This window comes from Podarcis filfolensis, assembly GCF_964270895.1.
Source record: "Podarcis filfolensis genome assembly, chromosome: 16".
Taxonomy (NCBI): domain Eukaryota; kingdom Metazoa; phylum Chordata; class Lepidosauria; order Squamata; family Lacertidae; genus Podarcis; species Podarcis filfolensis.
In genome coordinates this window covers 39,216,686-39,242,753 of record NC_139620.1, presented here as the reverse complement: position 1 = coordinate 39,242,753, position 26,068 = coordinate 39,216,686, and the positions used below count along the sequence as shown (strand labels likewise).

Below are 26,068 nucleotides of genomic sequence, written 5' to 3'. Positions count from 1 at the left end.
GGGAGTCCATAACATTCACATGGAGTGATCTATATTAGTTGCAAAATTAGGGTTTTGTGATGTAAAATTTCAGCTACTTCAGTGCAAACCCCGCCCTGCCATTTTATTTTAAATCTGTATAGAATAGTTTGTTAGTACAGTCTCTTCACAGCTCTAGGTGATGTTTTCTGTCTTCAGGCACTTTCAGATGGCATTTAGAGCTTCTTGGAAACAAAAGAGACTCTCTTGATGCCTGTGGTTTTTTAATAGTTGCTAATGCTTTGTTGTTTCTTTTCCTGCTAGCTGTTTTATTATTGTAATAGTGTTTTAAAATCTGTTTTGTTGTCTGCAATGATTTTTTAGCTGCCCTTGGGGTCCTCTAGATAGCAAGTCGGGAGACAAATGTTTTAAATTAATACATGACACTTTACTTTACTTTGAATGATTATTATTATTTCAAAGAAATTTTCTTTCCATTGCAGTTCACAATCTTAGGAGTAAGTTACACTGAGTCCAATAACACATACTCTCAAGTATGTGGGCATAGGATGGTAGCCACCCTGTCTTACAAATAAAGTATTCTCAGTAGTGTCCAACTAAGTTACAGTCAAGGGAGAGTCACTGAAATTATTATTATTATTATTATTATTATTATTATTATTATTATTATTAATAATAATAATAATAATAATTTATTATTTATACCCCGCCCATCTGGCTGGGTTTCCCCAGCCACTCTGGGCGGCTTCCAACTGAATATTAAAAACAATACAGCATCAGACATTAAAAACTTCCCTAAAGAGGGCTGCCTTCAGTTGTCTTTTAAAAGTAAAATAGTTGTTTATTGCTTTGACATCTGCTGGGAGGGCATTCCACAGGGCAGGTGCCACTACCGAGAAGGCCCTCTGCCTGGTTCCCTGTAACCTTACTTCTCGCAATGAGGGAACTGCCAGAAGGCCCTCAGCGCTGGATCTCAGTGTCCGGGCTGAACGATGGGGGTGGAGACGCTCCTTCAGGTATACTGGACCGAGGCCATTTAGGGCTTTCAAGGTCAGCACCAACACTTTGAATTGTGCTCAGAAACGTACTGGGAGCCAATGCAGATCTCTCAGAACCGGTGTTATGTGGTCCTGGCGGCCACTCCCAGTCACCAGTCTAGCTGCTGCATTCTGGATTAATTGCAGTTTCCGGGTCACCTTCAAAGGTAGCCCCACGTAGAGCGCATTGCAGTAGTCCAAGCGGGAGATAACTAGAGCATGCACCACTCTGGCAAGACAGTCCGCGGGCAGGTAGGGTCTTAGCCTGCGTATCAGGTGGAGCTGGTAGACAGCTGCCCTGGACACAGAATTAACCTGTGCCTCCATGGACAGCTGTGAGTCCAAAATGACTCCCAGGCTGCGCACCTGGTCCTTCAGGGGCCCAGTTACCCCATTCAGGACCAGGGAGTCCCCCCCACTCGCCCGCCCCCTGTCCCCCAAAAACAGTACTTCTGTCTTGTCAGGATTCAACCTCAATCTGTTAGCCGCCATGCATCCTCCCAACAGCCTCCAGGCACTCACAGATTAATGGACTTAAGTGAGCCCTCTTCATTAATTTTGATGCGTCTACTCTGAGTAGTACGAAATCAAGAAAATTTACAATATTTAAAACATACAAATGTTTGCTATATTAATTATGCCACACCACATGCCTCATTCTTGGCTACACGAAGGGCAAAGTGTTCAGATAAAAGGTTTTCTCTGGTGGCAGCAGGAATAAAGGAGGCATTTAGTGGAATATCTAGCAAAAAAACTGTCTCCTAGCTATACATCCTGGGTGAGGTGGGAAGGTGGTGCAGGAGAGTGGGGGTGGTGCCAGAGCTTCTCAAAGCAAAGGGGGAAGTTGGGGCGGCATGAGAGTGTGCAAAAGTATTCACTAGTAGGTTGAACTAGATGACCCTCTTGGTCCCTTCCAGCTCTACAGTTCTATGATTCTGTGATCTTGCTTGCCCTCCTTTGCACACATTCCACCTGGTCAATATCCATCTTAAACTGGTGCCCAGAACTGGACACCGGATCCAGACTAAGGGCTCATCCACACTTTGATTGCCCCTTGCCTAAAAACCTTGGGTCCAGTGGGGGGGGCAGAAGTGGGAATGGCCCTTAAGTTATTTCTGCTGCAGCCTCATTGATAGTGTGAAAAGTTTGTGGCTTCAAGTCCTTTTGATTCAGATGGGAGCTACTTGCAGCTAACTTCCAGGGCTGTAGCCAGGATTGCCCTTGGCAGAGAGCAGGACACCTGCCTGCCATCATCCTCTGTCTGGCTCTGTCTAGCAGATTCGGAATGAAGTGTCTCAACAACAATTGCTTTAAATTACTTTCTTTTGGCACCAAGTGCTCAGAAAAATCTGTCAAAGTCTTCAGTCATTTGAAAACTATGAAGTTAGTAAACGTTATGAATCTTATTTTCTATCTTTCTCTTTTAACCTCCTTTTTGTTCTTTTTAAAATTTCTTTTTCCTTCTCTATTTCTCGCCCCTGCCACTTTCTGTGTTTTTATTGTATCTAGATAAAAATATTGGTTTGGTTGAAAAAAAGGGAAATAATACTAAGTTTTGTATTTTTAAACCTTAATAAAATTTATTTTTAAAAAAATATAAACTAGGAAGTTAAATAAAAATTAACACCAAGGGGTACCTTTCATGCAGTTAAAGATTAGATTTTGCAAAATTACAAAGAACATGCCTTTTTTTCATCTTATTTTTAAAAAATCTAAACCAAAACAAGTTTTATTGGATTTGCTGAAAACTTTTTCAGCACTTCCTTCTTAAAGTCCTCCTGTCTGCCAGCACAGTTTTTCTGTGCACCCTCACCAAGTGTAGTCCACTGAGATGCTCCTCTACCATCTTTGACCTTAGCCAGGTCTTTACTCTTGTCAAGGTACTGAATGACTGCTCCAGGGTACAAGTGCTGCATGGCTGAGCAGGAGAGATGAGCAGAGCCTTTTTGTGGCAGGGTAAAATATTTCCAGGGACGCGGGTGGCGCTGTGGGTTAAACCACAGAGCCTAGGACTTGCCGATAAGAAGGTCGGTGGTTCAAATCCCCGTGATGGGGTGAGCTCCCATTGTTCGGTCCCTGCTCCTGCCAACCTAGCAGTTCGAAAGCACATCAAAGTGCAAGTAGATAAATAGGTACCGCTCCGGCGGGAAGGTAAACAGCATTTCCGTGCGCTGCTCTGGTTTGCCAGAAGCAGCTTGGTCATGCTGGCCACATGACCCAGAAGCTGTCTGCGGACAAACGCCGGCTCCCTTGGCCAATAAAGCGAGATAAGCGCCACAACCTCAGAGTTGTTCACGACTGGACCTAATGGTCAGGGATCCCTTTACCCTAAAATATTTCCACCTCTTTTACTAGATCCGCTCTTTTAACTGGTTTTTGTGAGCATTTCAATTTCAAATATTCAGATTATTTCCACTTTTAGTTTTTTTAAAAATTTTATTTACTTGATTTAGGGAGGCAGCTCCCCCCCCCCCCCCGGGGCTATGCTCATGCTAACTTACCTTCCTGTGCATGTCTACTCAAAAGTAAATACCACTCAGATCAATGGGTTTCACTTTCCAGTAACTGTTTATAGCAGTTTCCCCCACAAGCCACTTGAAAACTGCTGATGGTCTTGGTGGACCATTTAATGATTTTTCTGCCTGTTGCAGCAATTGTAATGCCCTGTGCTAGATGATGCAGGATTCTTAATTGTGTTTTTACTGCTTCTTTTATTTTTTGCATTGTAATTTGTTGTGTTACAGTTTGCATTCCACAGAATTCAAATTGTAAGATAATATAATAAACAAAGGAAGTGATAAAAGTACATATGAGTATTCAGTGTGGACACACTGCAGTCAGACCAAGTGAATAAAGCTTATGGTCCACAGTTTGGGAACCTTTGGTGTGTTGGATTGTAGCATTAGCCTGCGTCCAGCTGGGTGAGATTCGTTTGAACATGTGCAACATACCACGTGGAAAAATGGGGAAATGGGTGAAGATAAAAATTTAAAATCTGGTGAGGATTAAATTCCATTCATGCTAACTTAATAAAACGTTGTGTAGACTTTGAAATTGAAATGCTTTTTCATAATATAAATGGTCACCAGTCTCTAGGCTTTAATTCACATTCTGATGACATTCTGTCGCTTCTGAAGTTGCAAACATGAAAAAGTTTAGCTCCCCTCAAACCTTGTTACTTCATTCTGCTTTTCTTGGTAATACACCAATATGAATCCAGTTTTCCAGCCCTTGGTGCTTTTCTGAGAGCCAGTCCAAGAACATAGAGAACTGTGAAATTTTGGGAGGAGCTCATGATTTGATATAGGTTCACCATTTTGGGGAAGGGTGGGGAAAATATTTGTCCCCGGGGGCTGGATCTTTATCTCACCACATGTCTGCGAGCCGACTTTGACAAGTGGAAAGCGCCACCCACCTGTCAATCATCCAATGTCATCATGAACTGCCCACCTGGCAAAGTTGTCTTGTGGGGTGGGGTGGAGGAGATAGCATCCAGGAAACAGCACCGAGCTGGTTTGAACTCTCCGCTCATCTGCTGATGAGAGGAGACTTCAGTCCTGTTCTCTGCAGGGATCTACTTCACCAACACATTCCCTGCAGGGATCTGAACAGTATTGCGCACACCCCAGGGGAAGTGGCAAAGCCAACACAGTATTGAACCCTGCTCATCAGCTGATGTCACTGGCCCATAGGAGTGCTGTCAGGTAGATGTGGTTTGGGGGAAATACCTCATGGACCAAGACTGGCCCATTGGCTAGAGGTTCCATACCCCTGATCTTGGGGAAGGGCCATAGTTCAGGGTAGATCACATGGTTTTCCTACAAAAGATTCTTGGTTCAATCCCCGACCTTCCCAGTAGAGTTGGGGAAACACCATTATATCTAAAACCCTGCAGCCACTGCCACTTAGTGCCAGGGTCTGACTCAGGAATGTGGTTGCTTCATGCTGTCTTTCTGCCTGTGAAGTCTTGGAAGCCTTTGGAGAGCAATTATCTTCAAAGCTTGGGGGTGAAAAGTGGATGACCTCAACAAGCATATCTAATGCTTTGGGAGCCTGGCTTCACCTCCCTCCCCAGATCCTTGACTCTCTCCTTGACCTCCAGTAGCAGAACAAATGTAGGCAATATAAGTGTATCTATCCAAATGCATTTAATTTGTATAATTTAGACCAGCTGCCAAAGTCTGCTCTTTTTCCTAGGATGGATATTCCTTGGCTCTGTCGCTTTTAAAAAGTTTGACAGCAAAACATTTACACAGGCCACCTGGTTCTGTGCTCCCTTTTTAAGTTTGGTAATGTCCCAAGAACCTCAGTCATCCCTGTGTAACACTTAAGGTTGGGAATCATAGAATTATAGGATTGGAAGAGATCTCAAGGGTCTTCTAGTCCAAGCCCTTGCAATGCAAGAATCTCAATTGAAGCATCCAGGTGTGGTCTGACCAAGGCAGAATAGGGTGGTACTATTACTTCCCTTCATCAGGACACTATACTTCTGTTGATGCAGCCTAGAAAGCATTCGCTTTTTTTGCTGCTGCATCACGCCGTTGCCGCCTTCTTCTTCTTCTTCTTCTTCTTCTTCTTCTTCTTCTTCTTCTTCTTCTTCTTCTTCTTCTTCTCCTCCTTCCCCACCCACCTGGCTGTGTTTCCCCAGCCACTCTGGGCGGCTTACAACACATTAAAAATGGTAAAACATTAGACATTAAAAAGTTCCTGATACAGGGTTGCTTCAGATGTTTTCTAAAAGTCAGATACAGTGGTACCTCGGGTTAAGAACTTAATTCGTTCTGGAGGTCCGTTATTAAACTGAAACTATTCTTAACCTGAGGTACTACTTTAGCTAATGGGGCCTCCCGCTGCACTGCCACTGCGCGATTTCTGTTCTCATCCTGAAGCAAAGTTCTTAACCTGAGGTACTATTTCTGGGTTAGCAGAGTCTGTAAGCTGAAGCGTCTGTAACCCGAGGTACCACTGTAGTTGTTTATTTCCTTGACACATGATGGGAGGGTGTTACACAGGGTGGGCGCCACTACTGAGAAGACCCTCTTCCTGGTTCCTGGTAACCTCACTTCTAGCAGTGAGGGAACTGCCAGAAGGCCCTCAGAGCTGCACCTCAGTGTCCAGGCTGAACGGTGGGGGTGGAGGCCGTTTCGGGCTTTAAAGGTCAGCACCAACACTTTGAATTTTGCTTCGAAACGCACTAGGAACCAATGTAGATCTTTCAGGACTGGTGGAATATGGTCTCTGCAGCCACCCCCAGTCACCAGTTAAGTGACTCATTTTAAGTGTGTGGTCTACTGAGACTCTTACTGGCAAGCCAGGTGCCCTCCCCCAATCTTATATTGGTACATCTGGTTCTACCTGCCCTAATGTAGAACCTGACATTTGTCCCTGTTTAAATCCTTTTTGTTAGTTTTGGCCAAGTTCTCCATCTGTGAAGGTGGCATTAGCTACCTCTCCCAGCTTGGTGTCATCTGCACATTTGGTGAGCACCCCCTCAATTCCTTCATCCACGTTGTTTATAAAGATGGTTGAACAACAAGGGGCCCAGGACAGAACCCTTTAGCACCTCACTGGTCCATTTTTTCCAGGATGATGAGGAACCATTAGTGAGCAGTCTTTGGGTTCATCAGTCAACAAATGCACCTGATAAACATAGTTTGCTGCTCTGGATATTAGGGCTCTTTGGGGATGAAATAGTGATGTCTCTGATTTCTTTTCATTTTCTAACCTTGATCTGTAAATCCATCTGAGCTCCCTTCCTGATGCCCTCTTGTGGAAAAGACACTCACCTTCTGCCTTGTTCTTAAGAGGAGAGATTTCACTTGAAGCCAAAAGTATCTTTACTGAAGAAATGCACACATTTGCGAAAAGCCTGTGACTCTTTGCTTAGCTGGAGGGAGACAGAATCGTATGTTTCCACATAGGAAGTAGGAGGTTCACTGGTACACTCACAAGCTCTGACATGTGTACGTGTGCTGGCAGTATTCAAAGCACTTTGCACACATTATTGCAGCAACCCTGCAAGGTAGGTCATTGTGCCCATATTATGTATGGGAAATCAATACCTCAACAGCTCCAGCCCCCTAAGCCAACCTATTGGGTCCATGGCAGAGGCAGGATTAGAGCTGACAACAATTCAGAACTTTCACTCTAGCTACTACACTGCACCCTGACTCACATGCAGAAAATGCATGATACGTGAAGCCCCTCTGTTTGCACTTGCCCTGTGAATAGCTCAGCCAGTAGAGCATAAATCTTAGGGTCATGGGCAAAAGATTTCTGCATTTCTGGGGGTTGGACTAGATGACCCTCATGGTCCCTTCCAACTCTATGATTCTATGTGGAGAAATCCAGCTCCTCTGCCCACCCACACCTCACATCCTGCCTGAACCCTCAATTAAGTTAACCCCCTCCCACCTAAAAGCATGGTGCCCACCCCCATGTCGTTGGGTGTGCCGGTCACTTATTGGTGTGGAGAGCCTTGACCTCTTTGAACAGTTACCATTGCATGCTGCTCCAGAGCCCTTGCTTTGCCTGCAAAGAGGGCAGATGTGCTCTGGACAAAGTCCACCTCTGGGGCAGAACAGGGGAGCAACAGGCGGGGCAAGCTCAGCTGTCGGGTTTTTTGCCTGCCTTTGCCAAGAAAAACCCCTTTGATTCACATCAGAGCAAAGGAAGCTATTAAGAAAAGCTTTGTTTTCCTGGATCGCTTCCCCCTGCTGTTGACATTCAGGGGAGAGAGAGAGGAGAAGGGTTGCCAAGTTGGCCGCACCCTTGTCGTCTTGGGCCAGCGCCACGCTGCTTATGAGCGCCCTGTCTAGAGGTCACATTCAGACGAAGAAGAAAACTTCTGGGTCACCTGGGGGCAGGATCAGTGGGGAGGGGGTGGGTGGGGAGGGAGCAGATTACGCACAGCTCATTTGGCTCCAGCCTTGGAACAGGCACCCAGCTCTCCTCCTCCTCCTCCTCTTCCTCCTCCTCTTCCTGCTCCTCTGCCATTCCCTCAGCTGACTTGATGAGCGAGTGAAGCCTGCTGCAGGTCGCCCGCCCGTCTGCATTTTTGGCAGCACCCTGAGCATCTCCTGAAATCTGCCTCTCACAGCCTCCTCTTCTCCCCCCCCCCCCCAGCTGCTGAGCAAGGCAGAGGAGGATTGTAAGGCGGGGGGGGGGGGGGAGAGAGGGGAAGCCTAACCAATCCGAAAGAACTTTCCAATCCACCTTAACAGATTGTAGTTCCAGGCAGTTGGAAACCTCTGAGGAGCTAAGCAGGTGGGAGTCTTGACAGAGAGAAGAGAGAGAAAGAGAGAGCGCTCGAGTGCTGTGGTGTTTTTTTCCTATCGGGTTCCCCCCTCTTTCCCCCCACCAGCCAACGTGGAAGGACGCAGCAGCCCCAAAGCAGAGAAAGACCTGGCATGGGTGCCCCGCAACTTCGCACAAAGGAGCCCAAGGAGTTGTTGACCTCTCCCCTGGCTTCGGATTGTGCTTCCCCCTGCTCTTAAAAAGTGCTGGAGAGGAGCGCAGCATGGCTTTCCCAGTTTGCTTTTTCGGCTACTGGAATGGAGTAGAAAAAAGCCAAGAAAGCCGGAAGGCGGCCAGAGAAGAGGGCTTTTAATGCACTGTTTGCTCTCTGTTGGTTTTTTGTTTTGATTTGTTTTGCTCTTTCCTCTCTATCACGACTGACTCCTCCGGAGAGAGAGCTCCCCTCCTTCGCCTGCCGCATGTTTTCAGTGGATTTGCCAGCAGGCGAAGCTGGGAGAAGAGAATGTAAGTCTTGGGTCATTAAACAGACTCGGGGTGGCAGTGGAAAATTGTAGTGTGTGGCACGGGGGACTGTGTGTGTGTGTGTGACAAATACCTTGTAAAGCTCTGTGATATCTCTTCAAGCCAATTTGGACTTGAAGGTCTGTCTTTGGGTTTCTTTTTTCCGCTGGAAGCAGCAGGAAAAAGTGCTGGTGTTTTTTTGTGCATCACAACCTGAAGTCAGTGCCCTGTTCCTGTGATAGTGATTTATAGGTTGAATGTCACGGCGTGCGTTTATATGGGAAGATTTGTGCTGGGGGGGGGGGTTGCAGTGGGGAGGGATTTAGATGACAGGGTGATCAGCATGGGCCTGTTTGTGCCATGTAACTCTGGGTGTTCCCTAGCAAGAATGAGGGTGGCTGCTGACATTTCCCTCCCCAGGCGAGTGCGTGTGTGGATAATTATAGTTTTGGGAAGCAGGTGTTGGTGTTTTGGTTTTCGTTACTGTAAAGATAAGGGCAGCTGTACCTGCCAGTTCGCTCCTGCAGGGAAGACTCAGGTGTGTATGCTGGAAACAAGACCGCCCCATCCGAATGAGAGGGAAATGGGACACCTGTACAGCCAGGAGTAGCAGAGGCGGGAACACCGCCAAAGACTTGGGAGGGCTATTCCTGTTGGGCAGGCACCGTGAACTGTAGAGTGCCGTGGCTTGTGAGGGAGCACCCTGCAGGAGCCAGGTTGTGGGGTGCTGTATGCATGCATCCAGAATGGACTTCCATTTGCTTTCTCAGTATTTGTTATATTTTAATCTCGCGTCATCACGCAAGCGTAGGGTGGCATACGTGGCTGGTTGGGTACCCTTCCCCCCACCCCATCCGTTATTAAACACCTTTAGGTGCCGGGCGAAAACACTCCTCTTCAACATGTCATTTTATATGTGATTGCGGGAGGGGGTTATTCTTTTGTTTTCTTTTGTCCTGTTTTTATTATGTACTTTTTGGTTTTATTCTGTATTTTTATGCTGTGAACCGCCCTGAAATCATCGAATGAAGGGCCACATACATACAAACTTAATATATAATAATAATATTGTTGTCACCACAACCTTTGGAACAGACTAAGGTTGCCTAGTGTTTGGGTGGGAATTTGAACCTGATTTCCCACCAGGTTTACGTCCAGCACTTTGGGAGCTAGTCTGGCATAGTTGGTTTACTGGGAGACTAGGACTGGGAGACACAGGTTCAAATTTCTGATGAGTCATGAATCTTGCTGGGTGGGTGGCATTGGTTCACTCACTCTCTCCCAGACTAACCTACCTTACAGGGTGATTGTGAGGATATAATTGGGGTGGAGGGAATATACATGCTGCATCGAGTGGATGGGAGGAGGGGAAGGCAGGATATAACTTTAAGAAAGAGATAGTAATCATGACTCTGAGCTCCTGGATGGATGATTTGTGTTCTCAAAACAAGTGCTTGCTTTTAAACATGTGACCTGCTATTAATGTGCAGAGCATTTTGCAGTTTCTGATACAACTTCACAACAGCAGTCCTCTACAGCAGTCCATTAAAATATTTCCATTGCCACAGAAGAGGAGCTGATTCTGGGAGAACTTAACTTGTCCAGGGCTGCATAGATGGTGTATTTTGGGGTGGTGGTTTGGCTGAGGTTAGGCTTAAGCCCAGATCATTTAACTTACTCTGGTGTTCTTTCTTTTGAGACATAAAAGGTAATTTGGGACTTTGTGTGTTTTTCCACACAAGTTTTTTGCAAGGTGTTGGATGCAAAACTCAGTATGCCGAGAAACTCAATTTATGTTCTTTTAGGAAAAAACAAACTGACCAGTGTTCTAGTCCTTGTGGCTATGACGGGTGAGCTGGGGAAAGTGAAACAAGTTTTCAGCTGTAAGAAGCTCTAAGAGAAGGCCCTGCTTGGACATTTTTTCCTCCACACAATGCCAATCACATGGTGAAAGAAGTGGGGGGTCTGAGGTGGCACAGTGGGTCAGTGCATCGGACTGATAACCAGGGATTCAGCGGGTTGGACTAGATGACCCTCAGGAGTCCCTTCTTAGTTTCTGTGTTCCCGGATGACTTTAGGGACCTGCACATTTTAGAATCATTTAAAATCCACAAGGAACTTATTCAAGCTGATTAGGACTCTGTTCTGCCTAAGGCCACTGTCCAACTCTCAGGAGGAGATGACCCCAAAGGCAGCAGAGGGGGAAGGGAGGAGGACATGCTTCCTCCCCCACATGATTAACATATGTCTGAGTAGGAACAAGGGGGCCAGGGGATGCCCTCCAGGTGTTGCTGGGCTGCAACTCTCATCCTCCCTGACGGCTTGCCGTGGCGGCTAAGACTGGTGAGAGTTGGCTATCACTGGGCTAGAGATTGCTTTGCCCCTTGCTCTTTTCTCTACCTAAATTATTCAAGAAAAACAAACACATTCATTTTACATAATTCATGTAGGTTGCAGAATTCAGACTTTTTTTAAAAAAATGCAGGTGTTTGTTTGTTTGCTTGTTTGTTTTTACATCCTACTTGCCTGCCTTTGGTCCCAGCTTCCAACCTGCTGTCTTTAAATAAGGGTGAGTAGGCTATTTGAGATGAGGGAGCTTCTTATGAAAAGAAAATGAGGTTGTGCTTCCTGAAAGGGCTGTATGTCTTGGCCTAAGATGGGATGTGCCTTTGGAAGGACTCAGAAGGTTTAGAAGGTGATGTTGCTTCTTCTCCTTGAAGTTTTGGCCGTGGACTTAAACACACAGTAGAATGAGGAGAGGAGGAAGTGGCAGAATGGACAGTAGTATTTCAGAACAATGGTAGAGGATACCATTTTTAAATGCTCTCTTGCATTGAAAACAAGCGTACCTCCCTGCAAGGAGAAAACTAGCACCAAGAGTGAACCTGGGTTTCAAAATGGTACCTCCCACCTGCAGCCTGGAGGCAGTGTCAGGACTGGACTCAACTATCCCATTCTCCGCGGAGCATGTGTAGATCAGGCCTTGGTATGTGTTTGACGCAAGAAGTTCTTTGAACTGAGATTGTGGGTCTTTCCCCTGACTCCTAGATCTTTACTAGATCTAGTCCACCCTTCATCCCTGAAGGTATTTTTGTGTGGTCCCTGTTTATCCTTCCCAGTTTTGGTGAAGGTGTGTTATGGAAAAAGGAAAAGCAAAAGTTGCAAAAGAGAGAGAGAAAGAGACTCCCAACCTCAAATACTGCCTGTCTCTTTAGACTTTTGTATGCAATATCCTAGCATGTATATATTAAATCAATCCCAACAGTGACATATAAAATAGTATAAGCAGTCCACATGTCCAAATAGGTATCTAAACAAGACTGATTATGTCACGACAGAGAGAAGGCTTAAAAAGCTCTTTCCATGGCCGGTTTCCCCCCATTCTCCATTTAATTATTTATTTTCCTGCAGCCCACGTAAAGTTGAGATTGCATAGGTGAAATCATCGTATGCTGTGAGTTGCCTGTATTGCCTTACTATCCTATCTTTCCTACTCAGGTGCTCAGGGCAGCATGTCCTCCAGGAAAAGCTGTCCTCCAGAAACCAATTCAGGCTTGCTAAGCTTTAACAATATGCTTGCAGCATCTGCCATCAAGACCTCAAAGATAGGTTCTCTTACCAGACCACCCCTCTGGGGTGTAAAGACTACCGCTGTGCACTACCGCTGGACTACGGTCACGTTCCCAAGCAAGGTGCCTTTAGGTTTGCCTGCTGTTGCCACCCCAAGATAGACATAGCAGGGCTGGAAGTATAGTTTGCCACACAGCTAACCCTGCTGGGGACTAGCAAATGAGCAGAAAAGCAGATCCCGTGAGCCCTTATAGTGGCAAGAAAGACTTGCCTTGTAAGGTTGGAAGAACAAACACTCACCACCACTCAGTGACCTGAAGATCTTACTGCCCTTTCTGCTTACCAGGCCAGGGGAAGGTCTTGTGAGGGCCCTGGGACACTCCCAGTGCCCTCATGCATCCTTCCCAGAGTCCAGTAAGTGATGCAGAGGGCAAGGCCTGCCCGGACAGGTAGGGATGGTTGCGTGAGGGTGGGTGGCGGTCTCAGGGGTCCCTGGCTTTTTACAATTTTGCACGTATGCATGGATCCCCAGAGCTGAACCGTCTGTAAGCTGTGAGTTACCTGTACTGTCTTGTGTTAATAGAATGTGAGTCTCATGTGCCCTGGAAGACAAGACCTAGCTAGGCATGCTGGGGACTTTTAGATCTCAGTTTCATCACTCTGGCAGCTTAGCCTGAGACTGGACATGGGCCTCTTGAAATACACATGTTTGCTCCTCTCTTAATCCAGAGCAGCAGGTCAGAGCCCAGCAGTGGGCCTTATGGTGCACACTGAACTATGGGCAATTCTTCTTCAGCAGTGAACATAGTGGAGGAAGTTAACAGCTACCTGCGTCAGATCATTAGCTGCCTAGCTCACTACTGCCTGTTCCAGCACACAAGTGCCTTCCAGATGTTTTAGATCCCCCACTCCCATCAGTCCCAGCTATCATGACCAATGGTCAGAGATGATGGGAGTCATGGTCTACAACAGGGATGTCCAACTCCCAAGAGACTGCAATCTCCTCACAGAATAAAAAACTGGCAGGGTTCAGGTCAAAGAAAGTCCCGTTCTTGAGAGAAAAATGTCAAAATTGAGTAAAGGGAAAAGTCGCTCACCAAAAGATCGCTAAGAAAACAATCTGCCTCACAGCGGAAACTCCGTCTTACGTTCCAGCAGTCATGCGAATATGGAGGATGGGGCGAGGGGGGGCGGATGCTCTTATGCCACCCCAAAGGAAAAGGAGCCTGCCATCAACTCCGGGGATCAACTAATCGATCCTGCTTGACCTGTTGGACATCCCTGGTCTGTAACATCTAGGGCCGCTGTATTGAGGAAAGCTGGTCCAATTCCAACTGGCAGTGGGTTTCTAAAATCTCAGACAGATATTTCCCCCCAAAGTGTAATTCAGTAGTCTTTCAACCAGCATCGTCCTTTGTGGCGCCCCCCTTCTTGGAGAGGTTCTACCTTTACTGTCGCCTCCCCCCGTCCCCCATTTGGTGGACAGGTGAAGTTAGAAGGGTTTGTTTCTTTCCATCTAGAAGGCATTCTCTGCTGGGCAAGTATTTTATTTTCAGCTACATTTTATATTTTATCTTGGGCTTCCTGTTAGACTTTTAATATACCAGTTTTTCTGCTTCTCTTGCTTGGTTAGTGTCAATGATTTTTATCATGCTGCATTTCTTTGTTGCAGACACGTTTTTAATTTTCAACATTTAATTTGCAATGTAAGTCACTTAGAACTGTGCTGGTGTTTTGTCCGTCGTTGTCTCCCTCCCCCAGCAGTATCTAATAAATCTCTGAGTGGGTTCTCCCTTCTTGGCAGCTTAAACATTACCTTTATATACAGAAAGAAGATTCTTCCTCAAATGCCAAGCCCTTGACTCGACTGTGTAGCTGATGAGTGTCTGCCAAAGTACGTTGGTGTTCCAGGGGCTTTTCACCAATCCGATTGGGGTTCCTCTGTGGAAGGATATCCCAGTGCATTTCCTGACAGTTGAGAGCTTGCTGGAAAGGATAACTCTGGTGTCTGCAAGGGTTTTGTGGTCTCTTTGCGATTGTAAACTGCCCTGTGATCTTCGGAGGGAGGAATATTGCTGGAAAAGGACTCCAATATTGTTATTTTTTCCTGATATGGCCCCTGGGAGGGGCTGTGTTAGCTGTAAGTTACTTATATAACATGCTGGTTGTTGTTGCTATTGTTGCTGCTGCTGTTTTTCAATAGAGCTTTGTGGTCAATATGACCTGTCATCTGTCAGCCATCGTGAATTTTTAGTTGTTTTATTGAATTTATTTCAGTGGCTGAGCACATGCCTTGCCTGCAGGAAACCCCAGGTTCATCTCCTGGCACCTCTGTCTAAACTGCCTCCATCTTATCTGGATTGAGGTTCAGTTTATTGGCTCTTATCTGGTCCATTACTGAGGCAAGTCCAGCACTTCCACTGCCCCACCTGCAGATGTAAAGGAGAAGTAGAGCTCTGTGTCATCAGCATATTGCTGGCAACATGCTCCAAAACACTGGATAACCCGACTCAGCGGTTTCATATTAGCACGTTTTGGGATTGGTTGACTTGTTTTCCTTCTTTTGTGTTGTTCTTTTTATCACTCTCTCCTAAGGTGAACCATCCAGGGGGGGAAAGGGTAATGTGAGTCTTGAAGGGACATTGAAATACACAAACCAATAAAGGGCTAACAAAATTTGGGAACCTTTGGTTTTGGAGCATTTGTTTTAAGGCAGGATTTTCAGCAAGCTGGCAATTTTAAAATAGTGTTTTCTCTTGGGTTGCATTTTCATGTGGAGTGTGTAAAGCATGTGTGGACCCGTTCCTTCCCATAACCACCTCCTCATGCAGCTCCTGTGGCTCTGGCCCCTCAGGGGGATGAAGGAGGCGAGGTTCACAGGCTCTGTGTCTTCTCAGCCAACCCAAAACTTCTTCTCAGACCTGAACGGTGAGGAAACCAGGAGCCTCAGGAAAGGGTGGGCTACACCTGGGAATGACTGGGCATGTCATACTGTCCCATTAGTCCCAGCTATTTAGCCAAGGGTTGAGGATGGTAGGAGTTGGAGTTCAAAGAATCTGGAGGGCAGCAGGCTGGGGAAAAGCTGCATTACAATGTAATATATGGAAATAATTTTGAGGGGAAGTTCCTGTAATTGTGTTTATTTATTATTTATAAAAAATAAAATGCAAATTTATTAACAACGTCTGTATAAAGTTAAATAAAACCTCTGTGGGAGGGAATATAGTGTTCCCCAAAGATTGGCCCTGTCTGCGGTTCATGGCAGTTGGGTCTGACCTGCTCTCTTGCCTTCCTTGAACAGTTTTTTGTGACTTGAGGTTTGAGTGCAAGGTCTTCTGGAGTGTTTGAGCTCCTCTCCTCCCTGATCGCTGACACCCAAGCAGCACATCACTCACCTGGGTGTGGAGCTGGATTCAAAGCATGAGATACTCTTCTTCCAGCACTTTTTTGCTGTAGGTATTGCCCACATGTTTTGAAACCTATCTTTGTAGCCATGAGTGCTGGAAACATGCCTTTTGGCGCTTCTTCTTTTTAAATGAATACTGAGATTCAAAGTAGACATGTTGTGATGGAAGAGCGGTGCACAGAGAGCACTGACTCAAAATATCTCTTTTGATGGTCTTCTTTCCCATGCTATTGCAAGGGGCAGTAGAGACAATAGCAAGTTTTGCTGGGAGCTGGAGGCACTGCTAGACAGTGGTTCCGATCCTCCTGGATGGTGTTGGAGGATGAGTGTTCAGACCCCTGGGCTCTCACTTGTGGGGTGCCTCAGGGCTCCATCCTCCCCCCCCCCCATGCTTTTTATCATCTGTATGAAGCCACTGAGAGAGATCATCAGGGGGTTTGAGCTGGGTGTTCATCAGTATGTGGATGATACCCAGCTTTACCTCTATTTTAAATTAGAACCAGTGAAGGCGGTGAAGGTTCTGTTTGAGTGACTGGAGGCAATTGGAGGATGGATGGTGGCTAACAGATTGAGGTTGAATCCTGACAAGACAGAAGTACTGTTTTGGGGGAACAGGGGGGCGGTCAGGTGCGGAGGGCTCCTTGGTCCCGAATGGCATATCTGTGCCCCTGAAGTACCAGGAGCGCAGCCTGGGAGTCATTTTGGACGCACAGCTGTCCATGGAGGCACAGGTGAATTCTGTGTCCAGGGCAGATGTTTTATTGTGTTTTTAATATTCTTTTGGGAGCTGCCCAGAGTGGCTGAGAAAACCCAGCCTGATGGGCGGGATATAAATAATAACTATTATTATTATTATTATATTATTATTATTATTATTATCCACTGTGACTTGCTGATCACAGGAGATTATCTTCTCTTCCTTCAACAACAATCCCTCACAGGAACATAGGAAGCTGTCTTATACTAAATCAGATTAAGGGTCCACCTTGATCTCCACTGACTGGTAGTGGCTTTCCAATGTTTCATACAGGGGTTTCATCCCAGACCTACTTGAAGATGCCAGGGATTGAACCTGGGGATTTCCACATGCAAACCAGATGCTCTACCACTAAACTGCAGCCCTTGTTCTAAATGCTCCCCTCCCTTCCTTCCTTCCTTCCTTCCTTCCTTCCTCTTGGCTTTAAGTCTAGTTTCAACCCTTCTGACCGTATGTATGTATCACTGATCTGCAGGTCTCCTTGAACATGGACGTAACTGGTCAGCCATTTCCAGGATGGTGGGATCCAAGAGTGTCTCCCAGTGTAAAAATTTCTACTTCAACTACAAGAAGAGACAGAACCTGGATGAGATCCTGCAGCAGCACAAACTGAAAATGGTAAATGCAGTGACCTCTCAGATAACATTTTGGTGAACTTTTGCACATCTTCCAAGATGAGTCTGCAGTGTCTGGTTTGGATTTATTTACCTCCTGCAGAATTTACCTGGGTATAGAGCCGTTTCACACTGTCCATAGTAACAAAACCCAGGTTTGCCACTGAGAGTGCAGTCAACAGCATATCTGCTCACAATCCTGGTTCTCTGTTGAGTCTGCCTGCACAACAGTTTCCTTTTCTTTTATGAAATGACATTATTTTGTCATATTAACCCTTTTACATGTTTAGGTGTATTCTCAAAAAATCTTAAGCTCACGTCTTTTAGAATACATAAATATATATACCATGTGTGGAGCGATATATACCATGTGTAAGGATGTTTCTAGGCTATAACGGAGGAATACATATTTAGCACTTAGCGATGAGTTATTCTTGAAGTTCATATCCACACCATACATTTAGAGTTTGTGGTTTCCGCCAAAAGAATTCTGGGAACTGTAGTTTGTTAAAGGTGTTGCAAATTGTAGCTCTGTGTAGGGTAAATTGCACTTCCAGGATTCTTTGGGGGATGCCGTGACTTACAAAGTGTCATAAATGTGCTTCAAATGTGGGTGTGGACACACAAAGGTAGTTGAGTTGATGTTCTTGAACTGAGTGAAAATACTTCCAGAAACGAGGGTTCACATGTGTGTACAGTGAAATGTGGTGGAATTTTTCACAGTGCTTCATTTTTCTATGGAAAATTTATCGTCTCATAAGTAAACGTGAGAATGGGTGCCAACTGCAAATACAATATTTAGGCAAGCTTGGCAGCTTTAAAGTTTTTAGTTCTGTTTACTAAATAGAAGTAAATTAAGCATGCTAAACACTCCCTAGGGCGGGGATAACCAATATGGTGCTCTCTGGTTGATGCTGGACCACAGCTTTCCCCATCCTTGACCACTTCACATGTTGGCTTGGGATGATGGGAGTTGTTGTCCAAAGCATACGGAAGGTACCCCATTGGCTACCTCAGCTCTAGGGCATCAGGGGGAATTATGATGCAAACTGAAAAATTCCCAGCTCAAATTATCCTAATTTGTTTATGAAGAAAGTTTGCTTATGAACTTTTTTTTAAAAAAAAATTCTCGAACGTTCACATTACTCTTTGTGGTGTCCGAGAGAAGGAAAGAGAAACGTGTTTTGTTGCTGTTCAGAGCCCTTTAATTTGACCCTTCCATTAAGTGAAGGGCCAGTGATTCCTGGTGAAGGGCCAGTGAGGTGGTGAGGACTCCGTTATTTCTATCTGCCTTGGGCCATGTTGACATGTATGTCTTGGGACAAGTTGCTTTTCAGATGGTGCTGGTTCGAATTACGTTGTTGTTGTTGTTGTTGTTGTTGTTGTTGTTGTTGTTGTTGTTGTTGAATTACGTTATTGTTGTTGCTGCTGCTCCCCGCCCCCTGCCCCCCCTTTTTTAGAAATCCCACGAACTTCTCCTTCTCCATCTTTTCTTGCTGGCGTTGCTACGTGATAGACAGAAAGTAAGCAGGTGAAGCTTTTAATGGCATGGAGATAATTGGAAAGGAAAAGAGCATCCTGTTTACTTTCTATGTCAGGAGCTGCTATTAAAGGCACCAGAGAAGAAAGCAAAGGCAGAAGCTTTCCTGCCTCCCCTGGACCTATTTGTTTATTTTACTAGATTCAGATGCTGCTTAATTGAAGAAGAAAAATCCACACACCTCTGAGTGGTTCACACAGAATTATATAAAATATTTATCAGAAAATACTGATAAAATCAACAGACTTAAGAAACAAGTAGATGGAATAGGATTACCAAAATACTGATAAAATCAAGTTTTTAAAAGTTTAAAAATAGGCATGCTGAAATTGCATGTCTGGGTAAGCTTGCCTAAAGAAAATTTTTAGCAGGTATCAAAACGCAATATAACAAAGGTGCCTGCCTAATATTGACAATTGACATGGGGATCAAAGAAGAATTGAAGGGAGCAAGACAGTTGAGAAGCAAGTTGGAGGGAGAGAAAAGGCAGTTATAATTGTCATCGTTTGCTCCTTGATTGCCTTGCCCTCTTCAATCCTCCTTTGATCCCCTTGGCAATTGTCAATATTAGGCAGGTGCCTTCATCTCTGTGCTGGTGCCGTCCCTTAGTGCTCCTTCTGTTTTCTCTGCTCCTTCATGGGATGCTTCCCAGATTGGGATCCGCCTTTCCTATGCAGACGTGCCTAACTTTCTCACTAATAGCTTTCAGTTGACAGGTTAAAACACAGCTGCTTCAGAGGGCATTTGTGACAAATTCATGTATCTGTCCCTTATGGCCTGTCTGGTGATTTCTGCGGGGTTTTTTGCAGCAACTGTTTTCTTATTATGTTGTTAAACAAACTTTTGGATCCTGAAAGATGGACTGGTTGCTCATTTTATAATAACAGCCCCCTCAGCAAGACTAGAACAAGACAAACGGTGGGAACATGGCAAGGGGCCTGTTTTATAGTAGGACCCTGATGGTGAACCTCCCTCCCCAGGTGTGCTAAGTGAGCCCCTTCACTGCCCAGCATCCAGCAAGGCATGTCTGTGCCTCTCAGCATTTGATGGTTTTTATTGTTTAGACAACTTTTTTTAAAGGGGGGGAACTCTTTTTTTGTGGTTTTATTCCTCCGTTCTTAATTTTATCTTGTTGGACATTATTTTTATGTTTGTTTTGTCCACTGCCTTGAAGACGTTATGACCAAAGTCATATTTTTTAAATCATAGATAGAAAGAGAGAGAGAATGGTATAAGTAAATGACCTGGAAAGCAAATACCACACTGCAGGTTTTTGCATCCCCTGCAAAGCAGCAGGAAGGTGAGGAAGTTTTCTGCATGGCAATGTCACCTCACATGTTTTGCAGAGGAGGTGTGTTCTTCCAGCTTGAAATAAAGTACCAGGGGTATCCCAGCTGTCCTGAGATGGGAGAATTATTAAGTTTCCCCCCACCTACTTAAAAGTATTGTGTTTGAGGCTGTAGATGCTGTGGCGGAGGGCATACATTTAAGCCCAGTGTGGCTAGAACCTGCTAATGCTCTGGAAGCACTTTGGAGACACGGCAGGCTGCCCTGGAACTGCCGAGTGCTGCAATTATTGTTATTTCATTTTAAAAGCACTGTGGGGGTTCCAGGCCTCAGTGCTAATAGCCCTCTCCCGCCTGGCCCAAGGGGGCTTCGGGAATGCCACTGATCATGCTTACTAGCTAGGGAGCGTAAAAGCCTTTTAGTCCCGCCAGGATCTTTAGGGCAGCTCAGGAGGAGTTGGGGCAGGAGGGGATTTTGGATGTAAGTTAGCAAAGCTGCCTTCCAGCATTTCACTAGGGCCAGTTTTAAAGAAGTGGGGCGGGAAGCCATCTGTAGAGAGAACAACAGCAACAAGAATGAAATGCAAAGGTTACCTTCTGCTCCTGTTCGCACTAGAGGAACATTTTTAGAGGCCTGAAGCCAAAGTATTGGCTAGTAGTTGTTTCAAATCAGTCTGAGAGATGTTGCCTAGCCTGTGCTCCCTAGCCAAGCACATCTCTTTATCTATTTTCTTTCTGTGTTCTCTTATTTTGAAGTCTTCCTATGGCCTCCCTTTCCTGCCAGATCAGACCAAGTGCATCAAAGTCCAGCGTCCTGTTTCCTACAGTGGCCGACCAGATGCCTCTGGGAATCCCGCAAGCCAGTGCATGAGTGCGTTTGTTGTTTCCTAGCAACTGTTCTTCACAGGACCCTGGATGATTACAGTCATTCGGACTAGTAACCAATGATAGTCTTGTTCTTTCTCCCCTCCTCTTCCATGAATGGGTCTAATCCTGCTTTTGAAGCTACCTAAGCTTTTAGCCATCACCACTACTTACACCTGCAAATTCCTTAAGTTGACAGTGCACTGGGTGAGGTGGTACCCTGACTCTTTTGCCAGTCAGCTTCTAATCTTATGCGAGAGGGATAAACGTTTGCCGTAGTTTCTCTGGACAGTTCGCTCATGCTCCTTTCCCAGGACCAGCCTCCTTTTCTCCTTTTCTCCTAGGTTTCTATCGCTTCTACTCTTTCCGAAGCCCTTGCACCTTCTCTCCCCCCCACACACCTTAGTGGTTAAGCCAGTGTAGGGATGTCTAGGGGCTTACCTAGCAGTTGGCCAGCTTGCACCCCACCAAAGGCTCAGGCCTGGGGAATGGCACAGAAGCTGTGCCTTTCTTGTCACCTTGGTGGGGTAATCCTGACACTGGCGTGGGCCATTGCACCAAACTGCAGAGCCCCCTCCTCTGTCGGCTGGCAGTGCTGCACGTTAGTTTGCGCAGTGGGGCTCTCTATGAGGACACCACTGCTTGGCTCTCTGTCCTAGCGCAACCACTACTCCCCACCCTCCACTCCCTCTGCTTGCCCCAAAAATGGCTGTCAGCTGATGTGCTGACTGAGAAATGTCAGGCGAGGCTCTTTGTGGTCGCTTTCCCCTGGTTTCCCCCCAACCTTGACCAATTTCCAGTGCATGTGCCGCTGCATATTTACCCCAGAGAGAGCAAGGGCCATTGACTTAAGGGGGCTTACTTCTGAGTAGAGTGTGCACTGAGGCGCAACCTCCGAGGTAGTGCCTTTCTGCTGGCGCCTTGTTGGAAATAACGAAAAGGCAAGTGAGGTATTGTCAGAAGCTCCTGTCGTTGTCTTGCCAGATTTAGTCTTGTGCACCCAGTAAGCGCTATTGAACGTGGTGGGATTTACTTTGGAGTAGATATCTATAGGCTTGTGCTGTTAAACAGCCAGTTTGAATCATTTGTGATTATTAAATTACGTTATTTTCCCCCTGGAGATTGGGGTGTGTGTGTGCAAGGGAGCCTAGCTACACCTCTGGGGATGTTGGAGTATTCCAGTGGAAATGGAAACAATTGCTAGTGTTCAGACTATGTGCAGAACAGAAATCAACCCAGCAAATGTGATAGATATTTCGGTCAGCAAATGACATATAATCTTTGCTGTCTCTCCTCCCCCCCCCCCCAATTTGACCAATGTGGGGCTTGAACCCAGGCCCCAAGTCTCATGCTCTACCTGCTGAACTATGTAAGCTATGTGAGTTTGCCACAGCAGACAGCAAGACAAATAACACAGGTCTTAGCAGAAAGTAAACTGCAGCATAACAGAAACAGCACTGCATAAGATGGGGGTGGGGGGGTGATGCCTTCTCACATTGCTAGATCAGTGGAATCCTTGCCTTTCTGTGACATTATGAGTAGCTCAGCCAGTCACTACCAAAGGTTTCATTTATGCTGTGAACTGCCCTGAGATCTATAGAGAAAGGGCAGTATACAGATTTAATAAATATAAAAAAAAAATTCACCACACCCACAAAATCCTCAAGTATGCTACAATATAAATAGTGCTCTTCTGTCTTTTTTTTTAATACTTCACTTGAGAAAACCTCTCCGACTGCTGTTTTGTGACAGACTTAGTTTGGGACATGTCAGCATACTTTTCTCTCCTGTTTGCGTTTCAGAAATCTTACATGCACAATTCTTCTTCTTCTAGCTCCAATTATTTTCCCCGGCTTCCGTTCCTCGGATGTAGCATCTCAACTCCTTCATGCTAATTATTAGGCATCTCCATCTCTCTCTAGTTTATGTCATTAGCCTGGATTGATAATCTTCTTTGGGTGAACAATTTGAAGCAGTGGCAGTCTTGGATGTTGTTGTTTTTTTGCATAAGGACAATGAGCACTCAGCTGTTCCTGGTTGCTGCTCTTTTTTCGTTGTTTTTTTTTAAAAAATGCTATTGTTTGTTGGCAGCAACAGATGTTATACAGCTGAATACAAAGCGGAGAGACAAAATCTGCAGTTAATCTAGCAAACTGTTTTCCTAAACATATTTGCTGCTTTGCGTGCGTGAGCGTGCACACTCAAATGGAGGGGCCACATTCTGGGCAGGAGGAGGAGCCCAACAGCAGAATTAAGGCTAATTTCTTGCTGCTTGTAGTCTGATCAGCTCCAGTGAAGCTGTCCAATGAAGCAATGAAGGAAATGGGAGAAGGCTATAAGGGCTTGCATTGTTCTAAGTCACACCTTTGGTTCGCCTGGCTCAGTGCACCACTATCTCAGATACAGATACAGTGGTCAGGGCCAAACCTACCATTAGGCAGAGTGAGGCAACCTCCTTAGGCGGCCAATCTTGGCAGGCACCTATCCCCTAGCTCAGTGGTTCCCAACTGGTGGTCACACCATTCACATAACAAAAACTACCATAGAGATATCAAAATTTTCACAAGCTGTACTTCCCACCTTACTTAGCTAATTGGGAACTACTGCCCTAGCTGTTTTCCCTGGCTATTCACTCCGTTGGAAGATGGAGCTGTGTGTGCCATGGGGCCTGTCCTGTGCCCCCTCAGTGAGCCTCCTGCTGGCATGTTGAGCTAGGATTCAGCTGCCAGTCCAGTCGGCTTCTCTGTACATGCAGTTGTGTCCTTCACCTCCGGCAGAGAAATGTCTTGAGCCAACCCCAAGAAGGGTTTCTTATTCTGATTTATGCTTCTAGTCTTTGGTGATCCACCGCTTGTTGCTGACAGGCCCTGTTCTTCCCTCCTGTATCGGATGACTTCATAGGAACACCGAAACATAGGAAGCTGCCTTGCAGAGTCAGGCCGTTGGTCCATCCAGCTCAGTGCTGTGTACACTGACTGGTAGCAGCTCTCCAGGGTTTCCCAGGCCTGTCCAGAGATGCTGGAGACTGAACTGGGGACCTTCTGCATGCAGAGCAGATGCTCTACCACTGAGCCACAACTCTCCTTCTGGTTTAAAACCACGGCAGCCTAGAGTTGACCAAAAAGCCCCCACAAGTGTGGGCCCTGATGAACCCACCTTTACAAATGCCTACTTTTTCTTTATGTGGTTTATTTTGTCGGAATACAAATAAGTAATAGCATATTTTAAACAACACCGTGAAGCTAGTCTACAAGCCAACAGCTGGCAGATGTTGACCAAGTTCAGGTCCTTTGGTTTTGTGAGAGGCTCCTGTTCAGAATTTGCCAGTGGAAGCTAAGCAGAGTTGCAGCCAAGTGAGGAATCCTGCAGTTAGGCTTACTTCCAACTGAGGCAGTAAACTTGCATCTCAGCCTAAGTCAGGACAGCTCGCATCATGCTGGCTGGGACTGATGGAAGTTGGAGTCTAGCAACATCTGGAGGGCACTAAGTTTCCCACTCCTGGAATAAACTCTCCATACAAAATTATGTCCCACATAGAAAGCTAGCATGTCAGAAAGAAGGCTTCCCTGGAATCCATCTCTCTGAGGTGCTAGTTTTCTAGGCTCACCTTAATTAATTAGGAGGCGTTTTTATTTCTACAGCGTTTCTCATGCTTTGCCCTCCCCAAGGATCTCAGTGCAGCTTTTGTGGTTTTCTCCCTCCGCGCCCCCCCCCAGTGGTGGGCAGAGCTAGGGGCAAAAAGTGGACAAAATAAATGTGAATGTTATCTTTGTTTTAATGGGCTGGTTTGTCCACAACCTCACACACTGCACTCTGCCCAGGCAAGCAAGAAGCATTGTAATAGTTCAAGAACATATTCCAGCCAGGCAAAAACATTCAAGGAGGGCAAAGTGCATGGCCTGGGGAAAGGGGTGTGACTGAAAAGAGTCCCGACGGCCAGGGTGTCAAGAGTAGAAATACCAGGTTCAAATCTATCTAATACTGCTCTATGTAAATTTGGGTGTATCATCCCATTTTATTTTTAACTTGTATCTAAATCCACACCTGTCCACAGAGTTCACTGGGTGACCTTTAGACTGAAAGATAGAGACCCGGCCAAAACACCTTAATGGTTAATCTGTTATTTATTTGTTTGCTTAAAATACTTGCTGTACCCTAGTCTCCAGCTGGATAAGCTCCCAGAGCAATTCACAAACCCGTAAAAAAAAGAAAAGAAAAAACAAGTCTGATTGCTGGGTCCCTGTTATCTGAAATGACACTAGACAAAACAAAAACGGGATGAGATGGTTGCTGAAGGATTCTGAGTGAGAGGCAGGGAAGGGAAGATCTCCCAGGATGGGAGACTGGAAGAAGAAACGGAAGCTCCCAGGTGAGACCTGAGAGGGCCCCCCCCTTTCTGTTTGAGACAGGGGTTAAGATCTTCCTTGGAAAGAGGACTCTACTTTTTCTTTTCTCTTTTCTATGTTTTTGATTTTATTTAGGTTAGTTTCTTTTATTGTACTATGAAAAAGCCTTAGTAAAATATTACGGAAAAAGAAAACAAGCAAACCCAGGCCCCCAACTCTTCATGTTATGAAGGTTCTTGCAAGGAGCAACTGGCCTCTCACGGTTTTCAGGGGAGGACTAGGCCTTGGTGGCATCTCAGAAACAGTGGCGACCCAACTCTTTCTGGAATGGATGGCTTTGCCACCTGTGGCATCTGTGTTGACTTTGGCAGCCTTGGCCTTCAGGGGCCTTCCTGGAATCCCCCGGCTTGTGGTCCCAGGTTGTCTCACGGGGCTCAGCTGGTCCCTTCCCCTCCAGTGCAGATTTTACTGCTGCTTTTCGCAGCAGGGCGGGTGGAATTGGTGACTTCTGGGCCCAGCCAGCTAGTGAGAGCAGCAGGGAGTAGAGAGGGCAGTTCTTCGCCATGACTCCTGTTCTCTATTTAAACTATCCCATTTTACTTTATTTCTGTTTGTTTGTTTGTTTGTGTGAATGATGTTTTAATTGTTATAGCCTTCCATTAAAAACTGAAAATAAAATAAATGAACCACAGTTGCTAGCTCAGTCTACTTCACATGGATATTGTGAGAATAAAATGGGGGGGGGGGGGTTGAGTTATGCTGTCTTGAGCTCCTTGGAGCAAAGGTGGGATATAAATGCAGCCAGGGGTCGCCACTGTGGTACCCATGGACACAGTGGTGCCCTTGAGGTCGTTCCCCAGTATGCGCAAAGCCTCTGAGCCCCCCCCCCCACTCACTGCCCCTTTAATCCT

The 26,068-nt window shown here is 45.8% G+C and overlaps 1 protein-coding gene across 50 annotated transcripts in view; it reads left to right on the top strand.

The window, feature by feature from the left end:
• The window catches only part of NCOR2 (nuclear receptor corepressor 2), a 349,636-nt gene that overhangs the window by 229,010 nt on the left and 94,558 nt on the right, over window positions 1-26,068 (top strand). For all 50 annotated transcript variants that reach the window (XM_083589595.1, XM_083589578.1, XM_083589576.1 and 47 more), the window contains exon 18: window positions 16,983-17,125. In XM_083589595.1, coding sequence (XP_083445721.1) covers window positions 16,983-17,125 — 143 coding nt within the window. The remainder of the gene's footprint in view (window positions 1-16,982; window positions 17,126-26,068) is intronic.